The following is a 22761-nucleotide window of genomic DNA, read 5'->3' on the forward strand; positions in this document are numbered from 1 at the left end:
CCTCTAACGGTTCCGCTAACGGAGGCTGCCTGTGTTTGCTGACAGTGTTTGCGAGGCCGGTCGGTGGAGGTGTCTGCAGAGGAACTGTCCAGGAACCTGTTCAGTGGAGGGCGGAGCCCACATCACCACCTTTGATGGGAAAGCCTACACCTTCCACGGAGACTGTTCTTACACTTTGGCCGAGGTAAAGTACAGCATCATCAGCATAAAATAACACCACATTTACTGTCACTGTTCAGGATTTCATGAAATAAGGATAAAAACAAGAATAATCCAACAGATCCAACAGAATATAGACATAAATAAACTCTAACCCTAACCCTGTTCCTAACCCTAACCCTAACTCTAACCCCTAATCCTTAACCCTAGGACTCCAGTGGAGACCAGTTTGTGATCCAGGGTGAACTGAGTCAGTGTGGGTTAACGATCACTGAAACCTGCCTGAAGTCTGTGACTGTGGCTCTGTCTGGAGGAATAGTGAGTAAACACACACACACACACACACACACACACACACACACACACACACTATTGCCGAAAGTATTTGCTCACTTTACTTGACTCGCATATGAATTTCAGTGCCATCCCATTCCTAGTCTATGGGGTTCAATATGACGTGGGTCCACCCTTTGCAGCTATAACAGCTTCTGGGAAGGCTGTACACAAGGTTTAGGAGTGTGTTCATGGGAATTTTTGACCATTCTTCCAGAAGCGCATTTGTGAGGTCACACACTGATGTTGGACAGAAGGCCTGGCTCTCAGTCTCCGCTCTAATTCATCCCAAAGGTGTTCTATGGGGTTGAGGTCAGGACTCTGTGCAGGCCAGTCCAGTTCATCCACACCAGACTCTGTCATCCATGTCTTTATGGACCTTGCTTTGTGCACTGGTGCACAGTCATGTTGGAAGAGGAAGGGGCCAGCTCCAAACTGTTCCCACAAAGTTGGGAGCATGGAATTGTCCAAAATGTCTTGGTATGCTGAAGCATTCCCAGTTCCTTTCACTGGAACTAAGGGACCAAGCCCAGCTCCTGAAAAACAACCCCACACCATAATCCCCCCTCCACCAAACTTTACACTTTGCACAATGCGGTCCGACAAGTATCGTTCTCCTGGCGACCGCCAAACCCAGACCCGTCCATCAGATTGCCAGATGGAGAAGTGCGATTGGTCACTCCAGAGAAGGCGCCTCCACTGCTCTAGAGTCCAGTGGCGGCGTGCTTTACACCACTGCATCCGGCGCTTTGCATTGCACTTGGTGATGTATGGCTTGGATGTAGCTGCTGGGCCATGGAAACCCATTCCATGAAGCTCTCTGCGCACTGTTCTTGAGCTAATCTGAAGGCCACATGAAGTTTGGAGGTCTGTAGCAATTGACTCTGCAGAAAGTTGGTGACCTCTTCACACTATGCGTCTCAGCATCCGCTGACCCTGCTCCGTCAGTTTACGTGGCCTACCACTTCGTGGCTGAGTTGCTGTCGTTCCAAAACACTTCCACTTTCATATAATGCAGCTGACAGTTGACTGTGGAATATTTAGGAGCCAGGAAATTTCACGACTGGATTTGTTGCACAGGTGGCACCCTATCACAGTTCCACGCTGGAATTCACTGAGCTCCTGAGAGTGACCCATTCTGTCACAAATGTTTGTAAAAGCAGTCTGCATGCCTAGGTGCTTGATTTTATACACCTGTGGACATGGAAGTGATTGGAACACCTGATTCTGATTATTTGGATGGGTGAGCCAATACTTTTGGCAATATAGTGTGTGTGTGCGTGTGTGTGTGTGTGTGTGTGTATATATATATATATACACACACACACACACACACACACACATATATATATATATATATATATATATATATATATGTATACACATACATATATACACACATACATATATACACACACACATATATATACACACACACACACACACACATATATATATATATATATATATATATATATATATATATATACACACACACATACATACATACATACATACATATACATATATATATATATATATATATATATATATATATATATATATATATATATATATATAAGGGCTGGGCAAGTTAACGCATTATTACTGCGTTAACGCATTCTTTCATTCTTTAAATAACGCCGACAATTTTTTAAGTCTCCTGTTAATGCCGTTGTGCCTTTAAAGCAAGTCTTAATTCATTTATACATACGGACTCTTATTTTGAAAGTCGTGCTTTTATTTTGGCGATCCATACGCACCAAGCCCCAGTGCCGGTGTAGCTGAGAGGAGAAAACTTTCAGAGTAATGCTGAATCAAACTTTAACTCCTGCAATTCAACGCCTGTATGTATCAATCATTCTGTTGTTTGCTAAATAATTTCACATGCAAACGTGCCGTTAGGAACATGTTTATGACGTTATTTTGGATGTTTATTACAATGTGTTATTAACATGTTTAAGCTAATTCGTTTATGCTAGCAGTCTCAGATGGGTTGCTAATTCTTTATGCAGGCTCATGTTAAGTTTATATAAATTCATTGGTTGTGTTTAGATATAATATGCCAGCCTTTGAACTAACCTTTACTTATTTAGGATGTGATTGTTGTATTAGCAGTCAATTTAAGTTTATAATAATTACATTTATGCATTCTCCGTGAATATGCATATCATTAATAGACATAACTAATTGATTTATTTTGTCTTTATTTTATAGTTTCACTCTGTCAATCTGCATGATGTCAAGTATGTACATTAAAGCTGCAAACTTCAAAGTGGACATATCTTGCATCGTCAATTCAGAGTTTAGCTCGCTGTCTAGCTCAGACTAAGTACAGACAGGTAGCGAGGATAGTACACTCCTATTCTTCTGCCTCTGCTTGTGTGCGTGTAAGCATTAGCTCGGCAGATAGACAACAGGTTTATCAAGAAAAGTCGGACGCCCAGATCTTCTCTCCAAATCTTTTACTTGAGACTCACTGTAAAACTACAACATACATACAAAATATGTCTCAGTTCTGTTCATTGCCTTAGTACATTTACATGGCATTATACATTTAAATGAATGGGAAAAAGATTGCTAGCTCGATGCTAACTTGAATGGGAAAATCCATAGACACGCTAACGATTAGTATTTACAGATTAATTTAAGATTTACAACGTCTTTTTATCCAGCAACAAAAGTTCACATCAGAGATATTTTATACTATTCATTCTTACAACATCTGAACATGAAATACTCACAGGCAAACGTTTTTGGGGCCATACAAACAGAGTGAAAGAAACGTATCTTTTAGTTCCTTCTTATGTCCGAACTGACTACAGGAACACCGCAAGGACAAAACATATGTTAGTGCAACTTATTCTGACCAGTAGAGGGCCCCCTTTGTTTGCTTTGAACAACTGAACATCACATATTATTGGGCTTATTAGTATTAGTATTTATTAGTGAGCTTAAGACTCCTGTCAATCACTCACAAGCAGAAATAAACTGGTGTGGACATAAACATGGAGAAAAGTAGCAGTCTTCAGATGGTGGGGTTGTTTGGAAGCACTGCATTGTGGAATTATTTTTTATCACTGGAGTACTTCCTGTCTGAAATATCAGTGAAAGGCAATACACGCTGTTGATACCCCCCCCCCCCCCCCCCATATAACTATGCGATTAATCACGATTAATCACAGAAATCCACGCGATTAATCACAATTAAAATTTTTAATCACTGCTCAGCACTGAACATATATATATATATATATATATATATATATATAGAGAGAGAGAGAGAGAGAGAGAGAGAGAGAGAGAGAGAGGGAGAGAGAGAGCAGAGAAAAATATATATCTGTTTTTTTCTGAACACATAGAATTACATGTACCTCTTTTTTTCTATCTAATTTTATTAAGAATATGTAAAACAGATTTGTTTTGTATTGAGTCAGAGGACATGGTAAACACAGACTGTTTTTTAGTTGTAGGTTCAGAGTTTAGATGAAGCTGTTTTCTGCTTTTTAAGGTCACCACCATCAAGTCCAACGGCAAAGTTTACTCCAATGGAAACAACATTCAACTGCCGCTGTCTGTTGGTAAGAAATACACACACTAATATATATATATATATATATATATATATATATATATATATATATATACTTTTTTTTTTTTTTTTGACTGACGAATGTTGACTGTTGAACATTAACTGTTGAACATTAACTGTTGAATGTTAACTGTTGACTGTTGAACATTAACTGCTGAATGTTAACTGTTGACTGTTGAATGTGTGTGATACCAGCTGGCCTCACCGTGGTCAGAGCCTCCTCCTTCTTCGTGGTGGTGGAGGCTCGTAAAGTCCTGCTGAAGGTGCAGCTGAAGCCGCTGATGCAGGTTTACATCATCGTTGGTGGTGAATTCAGAGGACGGTTACGAGGTAAATTAAATATTTAAAGGTTTACACATCACATAGAACATTCATTAGAATAGGTTAATGAGTCGAACCTTCCACTGATGTTCGGTCTGAGTCATCGTTGGAGCTGAATGGTTGTGTGTTGTGTTCATTTACAGGACTGTGTGGGAACTTCAATGATAACCAGGCCGATGACTTCTTGAAGCCCAGCGGCGTTCCGGACTCCACTGCCGTAGGTTTTGTCAACAGTTATAAGACGTGTGCTGGATGCCCTGATGTAAAGAGCAACTTTGAGAACCCATGCAGCCTCAGTGTGGATAACGGTAGGCGGGACTTCAGGTCTGTGTCATCACTGTGGGCGTGTCCCAGTGACTGACGTTAGCTCTCGTGTTTCACGACAGAGAAATATGCCGAACACTGGTGCTCGATGCTGACCGACGCCGGGGGGGTGTTTGCGCCGTGTCATTCAGAAATCAGCCCCGACCTCTACAAACAGGCTAGTGTCACAGTGGCACTTTACCCATAATCCCCAGTCCGGCATGGAGCGGGTTCCTCATGCTACCTTCTCCTCTTTTACAGAGATGCATGTACGACAGCTGCAACTACGAGAAAAGCGAGGACGGCATGTGCGCAGCCGTATCATCGTACGTCCAGGCCTGCGTCGCCGCAGGAATCTGGATCGGCGACTGGAGGAAGTACATCTGTGGTGAGTGGAAACAGGAAACGGGACGCCTCATTCCCACTCAAAAACCCACTCTGGAATCAATAGTAGAATTGATCAGGACTTGGACTGGTCAACAGAGTTGACAGTATCATTGATATTGATCAGATCCTATCAGTTCCACCCTGGTGTAGATATCTGTTCTGTCCAGAAGGCTCCGTCTTTAAAACGCATTTGTATGTTTACATGTTCATATTTAAATGTTTCTGCCACAGGAAGTACACTGGACCTGTTATTTTATTAGTTTTCTTCAAATACAACTTGTTTAAAGTATTTCCATGTGTTTAAGAACTTTTGGAACATTTTGAACACATTTCAATAATACTGCAATAATCATGATAACTGATAATTTCAGTCACAATAACCGTCATATGACTTGCTCATATGGTTCCATCTATATCAGGAAGCTACGCCGACTCCTGCCCGGATAGGATGGTCTACTCCTACAACGTCACGTCAACGCATCGAACCTGCCGTTGTCTCGGCACCTCAGACGTCAGCTGCCACTTCACTTTCCCACCCGTCGACGGTTGTGTCTGCACAGAGGAAACTTTCCGGGATGAAAATGGAAAATGTGTCAACCCCAAGGACTGTCCGTGTTACGACGAAGGCTCGGTGATTCCTCCTGGACAGGTGGTCATCAAAGATGGCCACCGATGGTATGAACACACTTTACTTAAAACACTAGAACTGCCCACTCACACATGTGGTTCTGTGGTCATCATATCTGATTTACATGCACAAGGACGTGGGTTCAACCCCTAGTGGAACCAACATTTACTATGGGAAAACAGGAAGTAACTATGGTAACAGCTGTAGACCGTATACAGATGTACGAGGGAAGAAAAGGTCTGTTCATGTCCCCGTTAGGTACGTAAATAGGTTCATCTGTTTCAAACTGTGTCAGCGTCACTGCCTTTGTACCTGTCCACAGCAGACCTGTCCCCAGTTGACCTTTCAGACCTGTCCACAGTAGACCTGTCCACGGTAGACCTTTCAGACCTGTCCACAGCAGACCTGTTGGACCTGTCCACAGTGGACCTTTCCACCGTAGACCTGTCCCCGGTGATTCTGTCCACGGTAGACCTGTCCACAGTGGACCTGTCCACAGTAGACCTGTCCCCAGTGATTCTGTCCACGGTAGACCTGTCCACAGTAGACCTGTCCCCAGTGATTCTGTCCACGGTGGACCTGTCCCCAGTTGACCTTTCAGACCTGTCCACAGTAGACCTGTCCACGGTAGACCTTTCAGACCTGTCCACAGCAGACCTGTTGGACCTGTCCACAGTGGACCTTTCCACCATAGACCTGTCCCCGGTGATTCTGTCCACGGTAGACCTGTCCACAGTGGACCTGTCCACAGTAGACCTGTCCCCAGTGATTCTGTCCACGGTAGACCTGTCCACAGTAGACCTGTCGGACCTGTCCACAGTAGACCTGTCCCCAGTGATTCTGTCCACGGTGGACCTGTCCACAGTAGACCTGTCAGACCTGTCCACAGTAGACCTGTCCATGATGGATCTGTCCATGGTGGACCTGTCCACAGGTCCACAATGGACCTACCCTTTATGTCCCCGTTGGTTCATGAACTGTAGTTCTGATGCCTAAACATGTGAGACATGACCACCGCCATGCTGGATTTATGAAAACAAGTGGGTGGAGCTAAAGAAGAGTGACAGATAAACCAGAAATGACTGAAAAACCCCGCCCACATCCACTGCCAGTCATATTAAACTCCGCCCACATCCACTACCAGAGTCAAATTAAACCCCACCCACATCCACTACTAGAGTCCTATTAAACCCCGCCCACATCCACTACCAGTCATATTGAACCCCGCCCACATCCACTACCAGTCATATTAAACCCCACCCACATCCACTACCAGTCATATTAAACCCCGTCTACATCCACTACTAGTCATATTAAACCCCGCCCACATCCACTACCAGTCATATTAAACCCCGCCTACATCCACTACCAGAGTCATATTAAACCCCGCCCACGTCCACTACTAGTCATATTAAACCCCGCCCACATCCACTACCAGTCATATTAAACCCCGCCCACATCCACTACCAGTCATATTAAACCCCACCCACATCCACTACAGTCATATTAAACCCCGCCTACATCCACTACCAGTCATATTTAACCCCGCCCACATCCACTACCAGTCATATTAAACCCCGCCCACATCCACTACTACAGTCACATTAAACCCCGCCTATATCTACTATAGAGTCATATTAAACCACATCCACTACCAGTCATATTAAACCCCACCCACATCCACTACCAGTCATATTAAACCCCGCCCACATCCGCAACTAGTCATGTTAAACCCCACCCACATCCACTACCAGTCATATTAAACCCCACCCACATCCACTACTAGAGTCATATTAAACCCCGCCCACATCCACTACCAGTCATATTAAACCCCGCCCACATCCACTACCAGTCATATTAAACTCCGCCCACATCAACTACCAGTCATATTAACCCCCCCACATCCACTACCAGAGTCATATTAAACTCCGCCCACATCAACTACCAGTCATATTAACCCCCCCCACATCCACTACTAGTCATATTAAACCCCGCCCACATCCACTACCAGTCATTTTAAACCCCGCCCACATCCACTACCAGTCATATTAAACCCCACCCACATCCTCTACCAGAGTCATATTAAACCCCACCCACATCCACTAACAGTCATATTAAACCCTGCCCATATCCACTACCAGTCATATTAAACCCCGCCAACACCCACTGGTAGAGTCATATTAAACCCCGCCCACATCCACTACCAGAGTCATTCCTTAATAAATGTTAACACATACAGTTGTGTATGAATGTCCAAACGTGCTAATGCTATCTGAGCTAATTAACAGCTAGCAGACAGACCATCAAATTCAGTCCATATTAATGCTAACATTGGCTAATGCTGCTAAGTTTTTCTGATTACTGTGTGACGTTTAATTAATTAAACGACTCTAATAATATTTGATAATAAATGTGTTTTTTGTTTTGTTTTTTTCATCAGCACCTGCAGAGACGGAAAGCTTAACTGTATTGGAGAGGTTCATCCACTGCCATGTGAGTTCATTCACACATTTATGGAGATGTTCCGTTCATATTATATAAGTGAAGACCTTTCAGATGTTCTGTTCACATCTGTTCTACTGAAGGAAACGTCTGTTAATGTGTAATGGATCAGCAGTTCTTTTCCAGTTTCATTTATAATTCAGTTTACAATAAATTATGGAGGATAGTTGTAGATATAGTGACTTAGTTACTAAAATATACAACAATGTCATTAATTTTCAGTATTGAGATAAAGTCAGAACATTGTATAACCCACCTACGAATCTAATCTCCTAATATATAGTATATATAGAATGAAGTGACTGTGGATTATTTTATCAGAACTACAAACATAATGGTTGAGTCTATTCTATTATTGTTTTATTCTAACACTTGAACTGGAGTTTTTGTGGTTTAGACACTTTCACATCTGATTTAAAAATACAAATACACTTTAATTTAATGTGTCTTTTTTGGGTTGATTTGCTGAACATTACATTTGTGAATTTCTCCAGATTGTTTCTTTTTTGACACATTATTTCCATCTAATATCTTCTTAAATGCCAATTAGACACCACTGACACTTTTACACCTGTTAGAAAATCAACATATACTGATATTTATTCTGCTTTTTTCCTCCATCAATCTGTTAAATCACTTCAGTTCTGCTCAAAACCACAAAATCCTCAATAATTTTAGGGATTTCCTTCATTTAAATGTCTGAATATGTGATCGTTTGATTTGATAAATATGTGATTTATTTGAAAGAATAGATTAAATTTGTAATAATACAGATTTTATTGCATTCATAGTGTTTGTTCAGTATAAACAACTCATTGACTTTTTAATCTTGCATAAGATCAACACTCTAATCACCACTAATGCCCCCACTTCCACTATTCATTTGTACAAAAAATACCTATATTTGAATTTTTTTCATGAATAACAGTGACATCACATATGCAAACAGACATTTAAAGAGTTCAAATCCTGAAAACGGTTGAACAGATATTAGTTTGTTGCAGAGATTAAGTGGTTCAAGTGTCGTCTTTGGTCTATTTTATATGGCGGCATATTGCCACATAAGAAAATAAAAACACGTGTCACTACGGGAATAAAGTCTGAAAATATCAAGATAAAACTCGCAATTTTACGAGAATAAACTCTTAATTTAAAAAAACCCAAAAACTTATAATTTAACAAAAATAATGTACTTTTATGAGATTAAAGTTGTAATATTTTAAAAGTAAATTCACAATAGTGCGATAAAACGTCATAATTTATAAATTGTAAGCCTTAAACCTTGTTGATGACAGAGTTTCCATTTACAGTGAACGCAACAAGTGAAGTGATGATGGGCAGGGTGGGGAATGGCTACGGCAGTGTATTAGTGCCACATTGGAAAATTTAAACATTTGTTACTATGAGAATAAAGTTGTAATATTTTGAGAATAAAGTTGTAGTTTAAAAAATACCTCATAATTTAACAAAAATAATGTTGTACTTTTGTTAGAATGAAGTCGTAATGTTTTGAAAATAAATTCTCAATAATGCGATAAAGTCTTCATTTATAAATCTTAAACCTTAATCCTTGTTGATGACAGTTTCCAGTTACAGCGAACACAACAAACAAAGCGTCAACTTTCACTTCTGTTGGAGCGGACGACTAATGCTAATGTGTTGATGGTGGGCAGGGCTAATAGGCTCAGTATTTGGCCTTTGTGCGTAAACCCCAAGTGAAAGTAGAACCTCCAGAATGTTCCCAGTTCTACATCATGGAACCAGTAGGTACCACTGTATTCCGGAAATTATGATATTTTTACACGTTTTTAAATTACAACTTTATTCTCATAATATTATGTGTTTTATCTGGATATTTTCCGACTTTATTCTCGTAGTGACAGTGTTTTTATTTACTCATGTGGCACTAATGCGCCTCTGTAGGTTTGGTTCATATGTGCTGTTTGTTGTCATTTGCATGATCGTATTCTATTCTGCACATGCTCTGTCCTTCAACCAAACGGAGGTGTGTTCTAACGGTGTCTGGGGGGCGGGGTTTCAGCATCCTGCGTCGCCCCCATGGTGTTCTTCAACTGTTCCGTCAATGGACCGTCACCCAAAGGAAAAGAGTGTGAGAAGAGCTGCAACACCCTGGACACTGCCTGTGTGAGTCCGACTTCACCAGAACTACATTAAAAAAGACAATGGACAAAAGACTGTGTCCAACAGTCTGTGAACAAAAGACTGTGGACAAAAGTCTGTGTCCAACAACCTGTGGACCAAAGTCTGTACCCGTCCTTTTGTCTAGAACCCGTCCTTTTGTCCCAGTACCCATTAGAACCCGTCCTTTTGTCCCAGTGCCCATTAGAACCCGTCCTTTTGTCCCACAGTCTGTTAGAACTCGTCCTTTAGTCCCACAGTCTGCTAGAACCTGTCCTTTAGTCCCAGTACCCATTAGAACCCGTCCTTTTGTCCCAAAGCCCGTTAGAACCTGTCCTTTTGTCCCACAGTGTGCTAGAACCTGTCCTTTTGTCCTACAGTCTGCTAGAACCTGCCCTTTTGTCCCAGTGCTCATTAGAACCTGTCCTTTTGTCCCACAGTGTTAGAATCCGTCTTTTTGTCCCAAAGCCCGTTAGAACCCGTCCTTTTGTCCCAGAGCCCGTTAGAACCCGTCCTTTTGTTCCACAGTCTGTTAGAACCGTCCTTTTGTCCCAGAGCCTGTTAGAACCTGTCTTTTTGTCCAAGACCCTTTTAGAACCCATCCTTTTGTCCCAGACCCTTTTAGAACCCGTCCTTTTGTCCCTGTGCTGTGTTTGTGTGGGTGTTGATGTTGTTCTTGTCCTCCAGGTGAGTACCGGCTGTGTCTCTGGGTGTCTCTGTCCGTCTGGGATGGTTTCTGATGATAAAGGAGGATGCATTTGGCCCAAGGTCTGTCCCTGTGTCCACCACGGGAAAGTCTTCCTGCCTGGACAGACCACCCAGGTGGACTGCAACACATGGTAGGTCCATCAGAACCGTCCTCCACATGTACGGAAGTGGACGCAGAGGCCGTCTCCTAACCCTAACCCTGTCCTCTGGTGCAGTACCTGTAAAGGTGGACACTGGGTGTGTACAGAGAAGCAGTGTGTGGGGACCTGCTCCGTCTACGGAGACGGACACTTCAACACCTTCGACCAGAAACGCTTCACCTTCAACGGCAACTGTGAATACGTCCTGGCTCAGGTAGGACAGAGACAAGTGTGTGTGTGTGTGTGTGTGTGTGTCAAGGTTCTAATAGTTTTGGATTTTTCATTATAGTTTAGTTTTATTCAGTTTTGACTTATTTTTCTCTAATTCAGTTAGTTTTAATTAGTTTTTAGAGCATGCTTGCTAGTTTTTATTAGTTTTCATTTTTTTCTAAATGCCTAGTTTTAGTTTAGTTTTAGTATTAATTTTAGTTTTGTCGTATCTTTTCTCTTCTTCTCTGTCGTATTCAAATAAATCCCAGACAGGACTCTGCTGCTTTCTCCCAACTTTAGTCTCCATGTTTCCATGTAGTGTAGGGACCAGAAGACGACTGGAAACCACAAGTGACGACAAATGACAGACCGTGATGTGTCATATGGTGCTGCTAGCTAAAATTTCTAGAGAGAAATAATTGATTTTGTACCAATCCGACATTGACAAAAATGAAAAGGAAGGGAATTTTATCCATAATTTTTATCCGTTTTAGTTAGTTTTGTAAGCACACAATACAGTTTCAGTTAGTTATCGTTTTTTTTTCTTTTAATTATAGTTTTTATTTATTTCAGTTAACGAAAATGTTTTTTCAATTCTAGTTTTCGTCATTTCATTAGTTTTCATTAACGATAATAACCTTGGTCTGTGCGTGTGTGTGTGCGTGCGGGGTACAGTCTGTATAAACAGTACGTGTGTGTTCTTCAGGACTACTGCACCGGTTTCCAACCACACACCACGAATGGAACCTTCAGAGTCATCACTGAGAACGTCCCATGTGGAACCACAGGAACCACCTGCTCCAAGAAAATCAAGATCTTCTTGAAGGTAAACGGTCTAGATGAGTCCTTTGGAGGGATAAACGATCAGTGTTTTTTACAACTGATACTGAAACTGATAACTTCCTGCTTCTCCTAACTGATACCGATCCCAAACCCCAATAGTTCCCACTGTTCCAGTTGTTTTCTTCTTGTTTCCAGTCAGTGGTAAACTTGGTTAATAGTCCAATAAAGGCTTCTACAGAACCTAAAGCCTCTGTCTGCTTCAAATGGACAATAGACCAAGGGTTTTCACTTCTATTTATGTCACAGACAGAATTTGGTGATGATCGACTGCTGTTTTCAAACATTCAGCTCCATTCAGCTTTTTGACATTCAGCATTTTCTAATGTCCCTGTTCTTCTGCTGCTGATGGAATAAAACAGACAAAACAACCACTGGGTCTGAAAACCCTTGGACTGACGAACAATGGACTGATCCACACTTCTTCTTCTTCTTCTTCGTTTTTATGGTGGTTGCCAAGGCAACAATGTGCACTGTGTTCTGGTGAAATGCACCAAATCTAAGCAATTTAGATTTATTATTATTATGGTCTGGATTTATCTATGAAAACTTGAATTATCTGAATGATGTCATTTTTCCAATATCGGCACCGATACTTATTGTGCATCCCTACTTTTTATTATTGTTATTCTATTTTATTTCAGACATAAATACTGTCATGTTAGACTAATTTAGTGTAAATATTGGACCGCTGGGAATAAAGTTATGTGACCGAAGGTTGATGTTGTCTTTTGTGTAGAATGCAGAACTGATTCTAACCGATGGAACCTACCAGCTGATTTCAAGTGGAAGTGAAGACACGAATCCGTTCCGTTACCGGACCATGGGCATCTATCTGGTGGTTGAAGTGGACATCGGGCTGGTCCTCATATGGGACAGAAGGACCAGCCTGTTCATCCAGCTCAGCCCCAAGTATAAGGTGAGTTCTACTGACCAGAATGTTCTCTGGAGGCAGAACCCACCTCTCCGGGTTTTACAGTTGAATTTGTGAGCCGTGCTTTTCCAGGGTCAAGTGTGTGGACTGTGCGGTAACTACGATGGCAACGCCAACAACGACTTCATCACGCGGTGCCACGCGCTGGTGGTCAACCCACTGGTGTTCGGGAATAGCTGGAAGGACTCTCCCAACTGCCCCGACGTCCACACCATGATCAGCCCCTGCACGGCCAACCCCTATCGCCAGTCCTGGGCCCAGAAGCAGTGCACCATCATCCAGAGCCACGTCTTCTCTGAGTGCCACGCCATCGTAAGTGAGGAACAGGGGATGGGATCATATCCATGTCTGTGTCCATGTCCATGTCCAGGGGTTGGGTCCATGTCCATGTCCATGTCCAGGAGTTGGGTTCATGTCCATGTCCATGTTCATGGTCTGTCCTGTCTTTCCCTGCAGGTGGATCCAGCTCCGTACTTTGACGCTTGCGTGTTTGATTCGTGCGCCTGCGACACCGGTGGAGACTGTGAATGTTTCTGTTCTGCTGTGGCCGCTTACGCTCAATCCTGTAATGAAGCTGGACTCTGTATCAAATGGAGAACCCCGACCATCTGCCGTGAGTAACATTCCACCTCATGAACACCCTGTGGGCATGTTCTTCAGGGTAGTTCTTTTAGGATCTACTGTGGGCATGTTCTTCAGGGTAGTTCTTCTGGGTTCTACTGTGGGCATGTTCTTCAGGGTAGTTCTTCTGGGTTCTACTGTGGGCATGTTCTTCTGGGTAATTCTTTTAGGTTCTACTACAGGGTGAGTCAGAAAAAAACGCTCTTTTCATTTAAAGAAATTGTACTACTGAAATGGAAATGCTTATTTTTCTTTTGATTATACATTCATATTGATGTGGTTATTGAGCATGTCTGGTGATTGAATCATTGATTGAACAGAGGGAATGTCCATTGTTTATTGTGCACCGAAATATCTGCCAACACAGTTTATGCCACCGTGAATGAAATTGAAATTGTCAACCATTACAGCATGTTTACTCGCCATCAAAATGTTTTGTCTCAACGAAGTCGTCCGGCACGACCTTCAACCTGGCTACCATTCAGACTGATGCAAATCTGTGCTCGTTGTCGCATCTCTAACACAGCTCTTCTCGCCATTCGTGTTCGTCGTAGGGCTTGGATTTCAGCCGTGATGCGATTTCGGAGTTCCTGAAGAGTTTGTGGAACAGTCTGATACACACGGTTTTTAAGGTACCCCCACGAGAAAAAATCAAGGGGGGTCAAGTCCGGGGATCTAGGTGGCCACTCTCTCTCCTGACCCAAACAGACAACTCGATGAGGAAATAATACCTGCAATCGCTGTGGTCTTGCCATGATGAAAACTCCCTGGGCACTGTCATGTAGGCCTATGTCCTGAGTGTGAAAGCAAAGCCCCGACTCCTGTAATTGTTGTCAATTTCAAGTTTGTTCACTGTGGCATACATTGTGTTGGCAGGTATTTCAGTGCCCAATAAACAATGGACCTTCTCTCTCTTATGCAATGCAATAAATCTATGACTACATCACCAGACATGCTCAATAACCACATCAATATGACTGTATGGTCAAAAGAAAAATCAGTGTTTCCGTTTTAGCAGTACAATTTCTTTAAATGGAAAGAGCATTTTTTCTGACTCACCCTGTAGAGGCATGTTCTTCTTGGTAGTTCTTCTGTGTTCTACTGTGGGCATGTTCTTCTTGGTAGTTCTGGGTTCTACTTTGGGCATGTTCTTCTGGGTAGTTCTGGGTTCTACTGTGGGCATGTTCTTCCAGGTAGTTCTTCTGGGTTCTACTGTGGGCATGTTCTTCTTGGTAGTGCTTCTGGGTTCTACTGTGGGCATGTTGTTCTGGGTAGTTCCTCTGGGTTCTACTATGGGCATGTTCTTCTGGATAGTTCTTCTGGGTTCTACTGTGGGCATGTTCTTTTTGGTAGTTCTTCTGGGTTCTACTGTGGGCATGTTCTTCTTGGTAGTTCTTCTGGGTTCTACTGTGGGCTTGTTCTTCTGGGGTCTAGTAGTGTGACACCCCCTCTGCTGTTGATGACATCAGAAGTCCAGTTGAAAACCTCAACCCTCTGGTTTTTGTGTGTCCTTCCTTTTCAGCTGTCTTCTGCGATTACTACAATCCTCCTGGTGAATGTGAGTGGCACTATAAGCCTTGTGGTTCTCAGTGTATGAAAACGTGCCGGAACCCTTCAGGCATCTGTTCCACACAGATTCCTCCACTGGAAGGTAAACTGTTTATTTATTTCATTTTATGAACCAAGACATAGATATGTTTAACATGACTGTAAAACCTTTTTCTCATGTTAAGTTCATTTCTCTCAAAAACTTGGTTGACAGAGTTTTGAAGTATTTGTACATTACTTGAGTACTTCTTTCTCATATCTAAACTTTCTATTTCTGACATTTTCAGAGTAGATTTGTGACTTCAGCTTTCATCTGGTAGAGTCAGGTTTCCGTTCATTCGTCCTTCTAGGGTCTCAGTAGTTCATTCAGTCGAGTGCATTGGACTCAGATTTGTGCGTCTGTTTGCTTATCTGAGCCGATTTTGTGCTGGACGTTGTCATTTGATGCTAGATAACACTTTTACTAAGCTAACAACTGTTTCCATGTTGGATTTCTTCATTGCTTCTCTTGTGTTTGTCTACAGCTGTAACATCAGCTTTAGTTAGCTCAAAAACAGACAGCTGTTGTCGTAAAAACACAAATTTTCCACATTGAATCTTTACGTCTCATCGTGCATGATATGATGTAGGAATGGAGAGATGGAGGGAAGGAGAGGACAGGTGGAGAGGACATACTCAATGGACCTCTGAAGACACACAAGTCCAAAGTTTGTTAGTTGTTTCTTTCACAGCGAAAAAGAGAGGACAAAAGAATTGTGTTGTTTAGAAATCAGATGTGGGCCTGGAAATTCTTTATATTGTGTTGTTTTGAATCACATCATGAATTGTATCGAACTGAATCCCACTGTATAAAGTCAAATCCTTGTCCAATCATTAATGAATCGCACTGTGAATGGGGGTGAATGGCATCGTATCAGCAGGGGGCTTCACGGTATCGTTAATGTATCATACTGCTGGCAGTGCATCGACATGCGTATGAACTGTACCTCTGTGGAGGGGGTTCACATCCCTGGTTTTTTGGGTACATCCTGTCAACCAGACCAGCCAACAGTAGAAATCAAAATGCTAAATCTTCCTCTTGTGTTTGAATTTGAACCAGGTTGCTACCCAAAATGCCCACCGGATCAGCCATTCTTTGACGAGGATTCAATGAAATGTGTTGCGAAGGCACAATGTGGCTGCTTCGATAAAAATGGAAAACACTACAATGATGGTGATGACGTCCCGACAACGGAAAACTGCATGAAATGGTAGCTCTAAGACCAATAACATGTCAATTAAGTTACAATAATATGAGCTTTGTTTGACTAACAACGTTTATTTTTTTCTGCTTCAAGTACCTGCACCTCCTTGAACATTGAATGCCACTATGACGCCCAAGGTACGTGAGGACTTTAAAGGATTCTGACTTGGAAAAATACATTCGTGTGTTCATCAGTTAAAGTGGGATTGATTTGTACTGGTGAGCAGAACCTGTCCGGACCTGCCTGGGTACTAGGGCAAGACTTGTACTCAATGATCCAAAACCTCCATTACTACCAGACCTCACTAAGGTTGGACCCGGTCCTCTTTAGTCCCAAGAACACAGTGTCCATGGTCTCCTAAAAGAATTTCACGTTCTGATTGGTCTTACCTCAGATCAGTTTTCCATGTTGTCTCAGTCCATCTGAATGAGCTTCGGTCCAGAGAAGATGGCAGTGTTTCTGGATCATGTTCACCTATGAACTTTAACCTGCAGTTGTGGATGTCACGGTGAACTGTGTTCACAAACAGTGATTTATGGAAGTGTCCCTGAGCCCATGCAGTGATTCTGCAGAATCATGTCTGGTTTTAATGCACTGCTGCCTGAGGATACGAAGATGCTGGGCATCCGATCCAATTTCTTTAGTCCCTTGTGAACAGAGTTTTCTCCACATTCCCCACATCTTTTGAGTATATCATGTATTGTAGATGATGACATACTCTAAGGCCCAATCCCAGTTCACCCTTTGGCCCCTACCCCTTATCCCTACCCCTCCATTTCACGGGTTGATGTGAAGGGGTAGGGGTATCCTGATTCTCGATGAGTCGGAGGGGAGGGGCTAAGGGGGAGGGGCTGTTTGACCCTCCAAATGGACCACACTCCAAACACAGGGGCCTGATAAATATGCCATAATTCAGTTCCAATCATCGGTCAGATGGAGGTAAACGCAGCAAAAAAGAGCAGCAGTGACCAAGGAAGCACACAAATGGACAGATTTACTGCATAAACAATTGAATCATGTGATTGTACGTTTAATGTTGTTTCAGTGTGTTATAAATCGCATTTCTGCGGTTTGTGGTTGATAGTGGTAAACAGATATCCAAAGCCCATGGAACAAAGACAGTTCCAGCTGCTGACAACATGGAGAATTCTGTCACAAACAAAGTTAGAATATCTGTTTATAGTGACATCAATGACTGATGATGACGGAACAGGTCTGGAAGGGTTGGACCATTTCAGAGAGGAATGTTTACACTACTACCCCTTAGAACTCCATGGGGTGAATTGGATTGGGCCAGTCGTGGAAATTTTACTTTAACGAACATAACATTGTAATTGTTCATCAACTTCTAAATACAGTTTTTCATAAATTGTTGACCCCCATTTCACAACAACTACACTCCACCGATACTCTTAGAGGTTCTACTTCTCTAAAATGCTCTTTTTATACTTAAACTGGCTATATTAGGTAAACTGACCTGTTACCAGTTAACATGATTGGTTGCAAAATGTTCCTCCTGCTATTTCTTTTCAATACCACTTTCCTTTCCAGGCTTTTGTTACCCCTATCCCAATGTTTGGAAGTGTAGTGCTGCCATTCAATTTTTTTTTGTTCTGTAAAAAGAAGCAATTTTCTAAGTTTTCTCAGTTTAAACATTTGACTGGTTATCTATAGTTTGTTGTTAGGTGAATATAGTCTTTTTCTTTGTTGAGTAAAGGAACAAAATTAACTTACTAAATTATGCTGAACTGTTAATCATCTCCTTACAGCCTGCTTCTGCATGTATAATGGAAGAAAATATCCCCCTGGCTACATCATCTATAGCACAACTGATGGACATGGTAACTGCATCACTGCACTGTGTGGGGTCAACGGCACCATTGACAGGATCACATACCCATGTCCAGAAACAAGTCCAACCACCTTTGTTTTCACCTCTACCACGCCAGGTAAGTGAAAAGTTTGAGCACTAACAATGTACTAAAAGATGTGTTACACAACCAAAACCTGTATTATGTGTCTTCACAGAACCAGTGACAACCACATGTCAACCGTGTGGATGGTCGCCTTGGTATGATACCGGCGTCCCTACACTTGGGACACCAGGAGGAGACTTTGAAACTTTTGAAAATATTAAAAAGGCAGGACACCAAGTATGTGACAAGCCAACCCAAATTCAGTGCAGAGCTGAGAAATTCCCTGATATGACCATTGGCCAAGTAGGACAAGTGGTTCAGTGTAATGTGGCTAAAGGCTTGATATGCAGAAACAAAGATCAGTCAGGACCACTGGCCTTGTGTTATAACTACCAAGTCAGAGTTTTATGTTGTGACTATAGTGCCTGCCCAACAAAGCCTACGTCTTCTCCAACCCCAACCACATCACGATCAACTTCCACGACCACTACACTACCTACGAGTACTAAAGGGACAACTATGCCCTGTCAAGAGATACAGTGCTCCTGGTCAGAGTGGATAAGTTCTGACTACCCTGAAAATGGCCTTAACGGTGGGGATAATGAAACAATACAACACATCATCCAGACAGGACATGACATCTGCGAGGATCCAGTTGCAGTTGAGTGTCGGGCTGCGCATTATAAGGATGTACCATTACCTCTACTGGGACAGAAAGTAACATGTAATAAAAATGGGCTTCTATGTGAAAATAAATTGCAAAACCCCCCAATATGTTTAAATTATGAAGTAAAAGTAAAATGTTGCAAAAGGGTGCATTGTAGGACAACAAGAAGTCCCCAAACCACTACCCCAAAAACAACCACAGCTCATCCAACTACAACTACTACAGTAATAACTAAACCCTGGACAGCTACGATGACTAGACCTACCCCATCACCTACCACTCCATCTTGTCCTGATGGGCAAGATATGGAATGTTATTGGTCCCAATGGATCAATCTTGGTCAGCCGACACCTGGTCCTGATGGTAGAGATATTGAAACCATTCACAGCATAATCGCTGCAGGTCACAACATTTGTTCAGATCCCATCGAAGTCGAATGTAGAGCTGCTCTTTACCCAGGTCTCACTTTGTCAGAAGTTGGACAAAATGTGGTTTGCAGTAAAAACCTTGGTCTCATATGCAAAAACCAAAACCAAGTGCATAAGAAAAGATGTTTTGATTATGAGATAAGAGTCAAATGTTGTTCATGTCCAACACCTTCAACTCCTTCTACAACAACCACTACAACTAAACGTACTACCACCACAACTACACCTACAACTCCTTCTACAACTACTACAACTGAATCTACTACCACGCCAGCACCTACCACTCCACCTTGTCCTGATGGGCAAGTTATGGAATGTTATTGGTCCCAATGGATCAATCTTGGTCAGCCCACACCAGGACCTAATGGAGGAGATATTGAAACCATTCACAGCATTATCGCTGCAGGTCACGACCTTTGTTCAGATCCTGTAGAAGTCAAATGCAGAGCTGCTCTTTACCCAGGTCTCACTTTGTCAGAAGTTGGACAAAATGTGGTTTGCAGTAAAAACCTTGGTCTCATCTGCAAAAACAAAAACCAAGGGCTTAGTCAAAGATGTTTTGATTATGAGATAAGAGTCAAATGTTGTTCATGTCCAACACCTTCAACTCCTACAACAACCACTACAACTGAACGTACTACTACCACAACTACACCTACAACTCCTTCTACAACTAAGACAACTAAACGTACTACCACCACAATTACACCTACAACTACTTCTACAACTACTACAACTGAATCTACTACCACGCCAGCACCTACCACTCCACTTTGTCCTGATGGGCAAGTTATGGAATGTTATTGGTCCCAGTGGATCAATCTTGTTCAGCCTACACCAGGACCTGATGGAGGAGATATTGAAACCATTCAGAGCATCATCGATGCAGGTCACAACATTTGTTCAGATCCCGTAGAAGTCCAATGTAGAGCTGCTCTTTACCCAGGTCTCACTTTGTCAGAAGTTGGACAAAATGTGGTTTGCAGTAAAAACCTTGGTCTCATATGCAAAAACCAAAACCAAGTGCATAAGAAAAGATGTTTTGATTATGAGATAAGAGTCAAATGTTGTTCATGTCCAACACCTTCAACTCCTACAACAACCACTACAACTGAACGCACCACTACCACAACTACACTTACAACTCCTTCTACAACTACTACAACTAAACGTACTACCACTACAACTACTTCTACAACTACTACAACTGAATCTACTACCACGCCAGCACCTACCACTCCACTTTGTCCTGATGGGCAAGTTATGGAATGTTATTGGTCCCAGTGGATCAATCTTGTTCAGCCTACACCAGGACCTGATGGAGGAGATATTGAAACCATTCAGAGCATCATCGATGCAGGTCACAACATTTGTTCAGATCCCGTAGAAGTCCAATGTAGAGCTGCTCTTTACCCAGGTCTCACTTTGTCAGAAGTTGGACAAAATGTGGTTTGCAGTAAAAACCTTGGTCTCATATGCAAAAACCAAAACCAAGTGCATAAGAAAAGATGTTTTGATTATGAGATAAGAGTCAAATGTTGTTCATGTCCAACACCTTCAACTCCTACAACAACCACTACAACTGAACGCACCACTACCACAACTACACTTACAACTCCTTCTACAACTACTACAACTAAACGTACTACCACTACAACTACTTCTACAACTACTACAACTGAATCTACTACCACGCCAGCACCTACCACTCCACTTTGTCCTGATGGGCAAGTTATGGAATGTTATTGGTCCCAGTGGATCAATATTGGTCAGCCCACACCAGGACCTGATGGAGGAGATATTGAAACCATTCACAGCATAATCGCTGCAGGTCACGACATTTGTTCAGATCCCGTCGAAGTTGAATGTAGAGCTGCTCTTTACCCAGGTCTCACTTTGTCAGAAGTTGGACAAAATGTGGTTTGCAGTAAAAACCTTGGTCTCATATGCAAAAACCAAAACCAAGTGCATAAGAAAAGATGTTTTGATTATGAGATGAGAGTCAAATGTTGTTCATGTCCAACACCTTCAACTCCGACAACAACCACTACAACTGAACGCACTACTACCACAACTACACCTACAACTCCTTCTACAACTACTACAACTAAACGTACTACCACCACAACTACACCTACAACTACTTCTACAACTACTACAACTGAATCTACTACCACGCCAGCACCTACCACTCCACTTTGTCCTGATGGGCAAGTTATGGAATGTTATTGGTCCCAGTGGATCAATCTTGTTCAGCCTACACCAGGACCTGATGGAGGAGATATTGAAACCATTCAGAGCATCATCGATGCAGGTCACAACATTTGTTCAGATCCCGTAGAAGTCCAATGTAGAGCTGCTCTTTACCCAGGTCTCACTTTGTCAGAAGTTGGACAAAATGTGGTTTGCAGTAAAAACCTTGGTCTCATATGCAAAAACCAAAACCAAGTGCATAAGAAAAGATGTTTTGATTATGAGATAAGAGTCAAATGTTGTTCATGTCCAACACCTTCAACTCCTACAACAACCACTACAACTGAACGCACCACTACCACAACTACACTTACAACTCCTTCTACAACTACTACAACTAAACGTACTACCACTACAACTACTTCTACAACTACTACAACTGAATCTACTACCACGCCAGCACCTACCACTCCACTTTGTCCTGATGGGCAAGTTATGGAATGTTATTGGTCCCAGTGGATCAATATTGGTCAGCCCACACCAGGACCTGATGGAGGAGATATTGAAACCATTCACAGCATAATCGCTGCAGGTCACGACATTTGTTCAGATCCCGTCGAAGTTGAATGTAGAGCTGCTCTTTACCCAGGTCTCACTTTGTCAGAAGTTGGACAAAATGTGGTTTGCAGTAAAAACCTTGGTCTCATATGCAAAAACCAAAACCAAGTGCATAAGAAAAGATGTTTTGATTATGAGATGAGAGTCAAATGTTGTTCATGTCCAACACCTTCAACTCCGACAACAACCACTACAACTGAACGCACTACTACCACAACTACACCTACAACTCCTTCTACAACTACTACAACTAAACGTACTACCACCACAACTACACCTACAACTACTTCTACAACTACTACAACTGAATCTACTACCACGCCAGCACCT

General features: G+C 42.2%; 1 protein-coding gene across 1 annotated transcript in view; it reads left to right on the forward strand.

The window, feature by feature from the left end:
* Positions 1 to 19034, forward strand: part of LOC115413462 (mucin-5AC-like) — a 33234-nt gene extending 14200 nt beyond the window's left edge. The window contains exons 9-30 of the mRNA XM_030126324.1: positions 46 to 184; positions 4004 to 4073; positions 4280 to 4414; positions 4549 to 4713; positions 4792 to 4886; positions 4970 to 5096; positions 5515 to 5770; positions 5857 to 5981; positions 6046 to 6657; positions 10267 to 10370; positions 11052 to 11203; positions 11288 to 11426; positions 12129 to 12248; positions 13002 to 13181; positions 13269 to 13508; positions 13653 to 13809; positions 15340 to 15468; positions 16465 to 16615; positions 16703 to 16746; positions 18379 to 18558; positions 18638 to 18828; positions 18948 to 19034. Of these exons, the coding sequence (XP_029982184.1) occupies positions 46 to 184; positions 4004 to 4073; positions 4280 to 4414; positions 4549 to 4713; positions 4792 to 4886; positions 4970 to 5096; positions 5515 to 5770; positions 5857 to 5981; positions 6046 to 6657; positions 10267 to 10370; positions 11052 to 11203; positions 11288 to 11426; positions 12129 to 12248; positions 13002 to 13181; positions 13269 to 13508; positions 13653 to 13809; positions 15340 to 15468; positions 16465 to 16615; positions 16703 to 16746; positions 18379 to 18558; positions 18638 to 18828; positions 18948 to 19034 (3598 nt within the window). The remainder of the gene's footprint in view (positions 1 to 45; positions 185 to 4003; positions 4074 to 4279; positions 4415 to 4548; positions 4714 to 4791; positions 4887 to 4969; positions 5097 to 5514; positions 5771 to 5856; positions 5982 to 6045; positions 6658 to 10266; positions 10371 to 11051; positions 11204 to 11287; positions 11427 to 12128; positions 12249 to 13001; positions 13182 to 13268; positions 13509 to 13652; positions 13810 to 15339; positions 15469 to 16464; positions 16616 to 16702; positions 16747 to 18378; positions 18559 to 18637; positions 18829 to 18947) is intronic.
* The last annotated feature ends 3727 nt before the right edge of the window (positions 19035 to 22761 follow it).

This window comes from Sphaeramia orbicularis, chromosome 3 (genome assembly GCF_902148855.1).
Source record: "Sphaeramia orbicularis chromosome 3, fSphaOr1.1, whole genome shotgun sequence".
NCBI lineage: Eukaryota > Metazoa > Chordata > Actinopteri > Kurtiformes > Apogonidae > Sphaeramia > Sphaeramia orbicularis.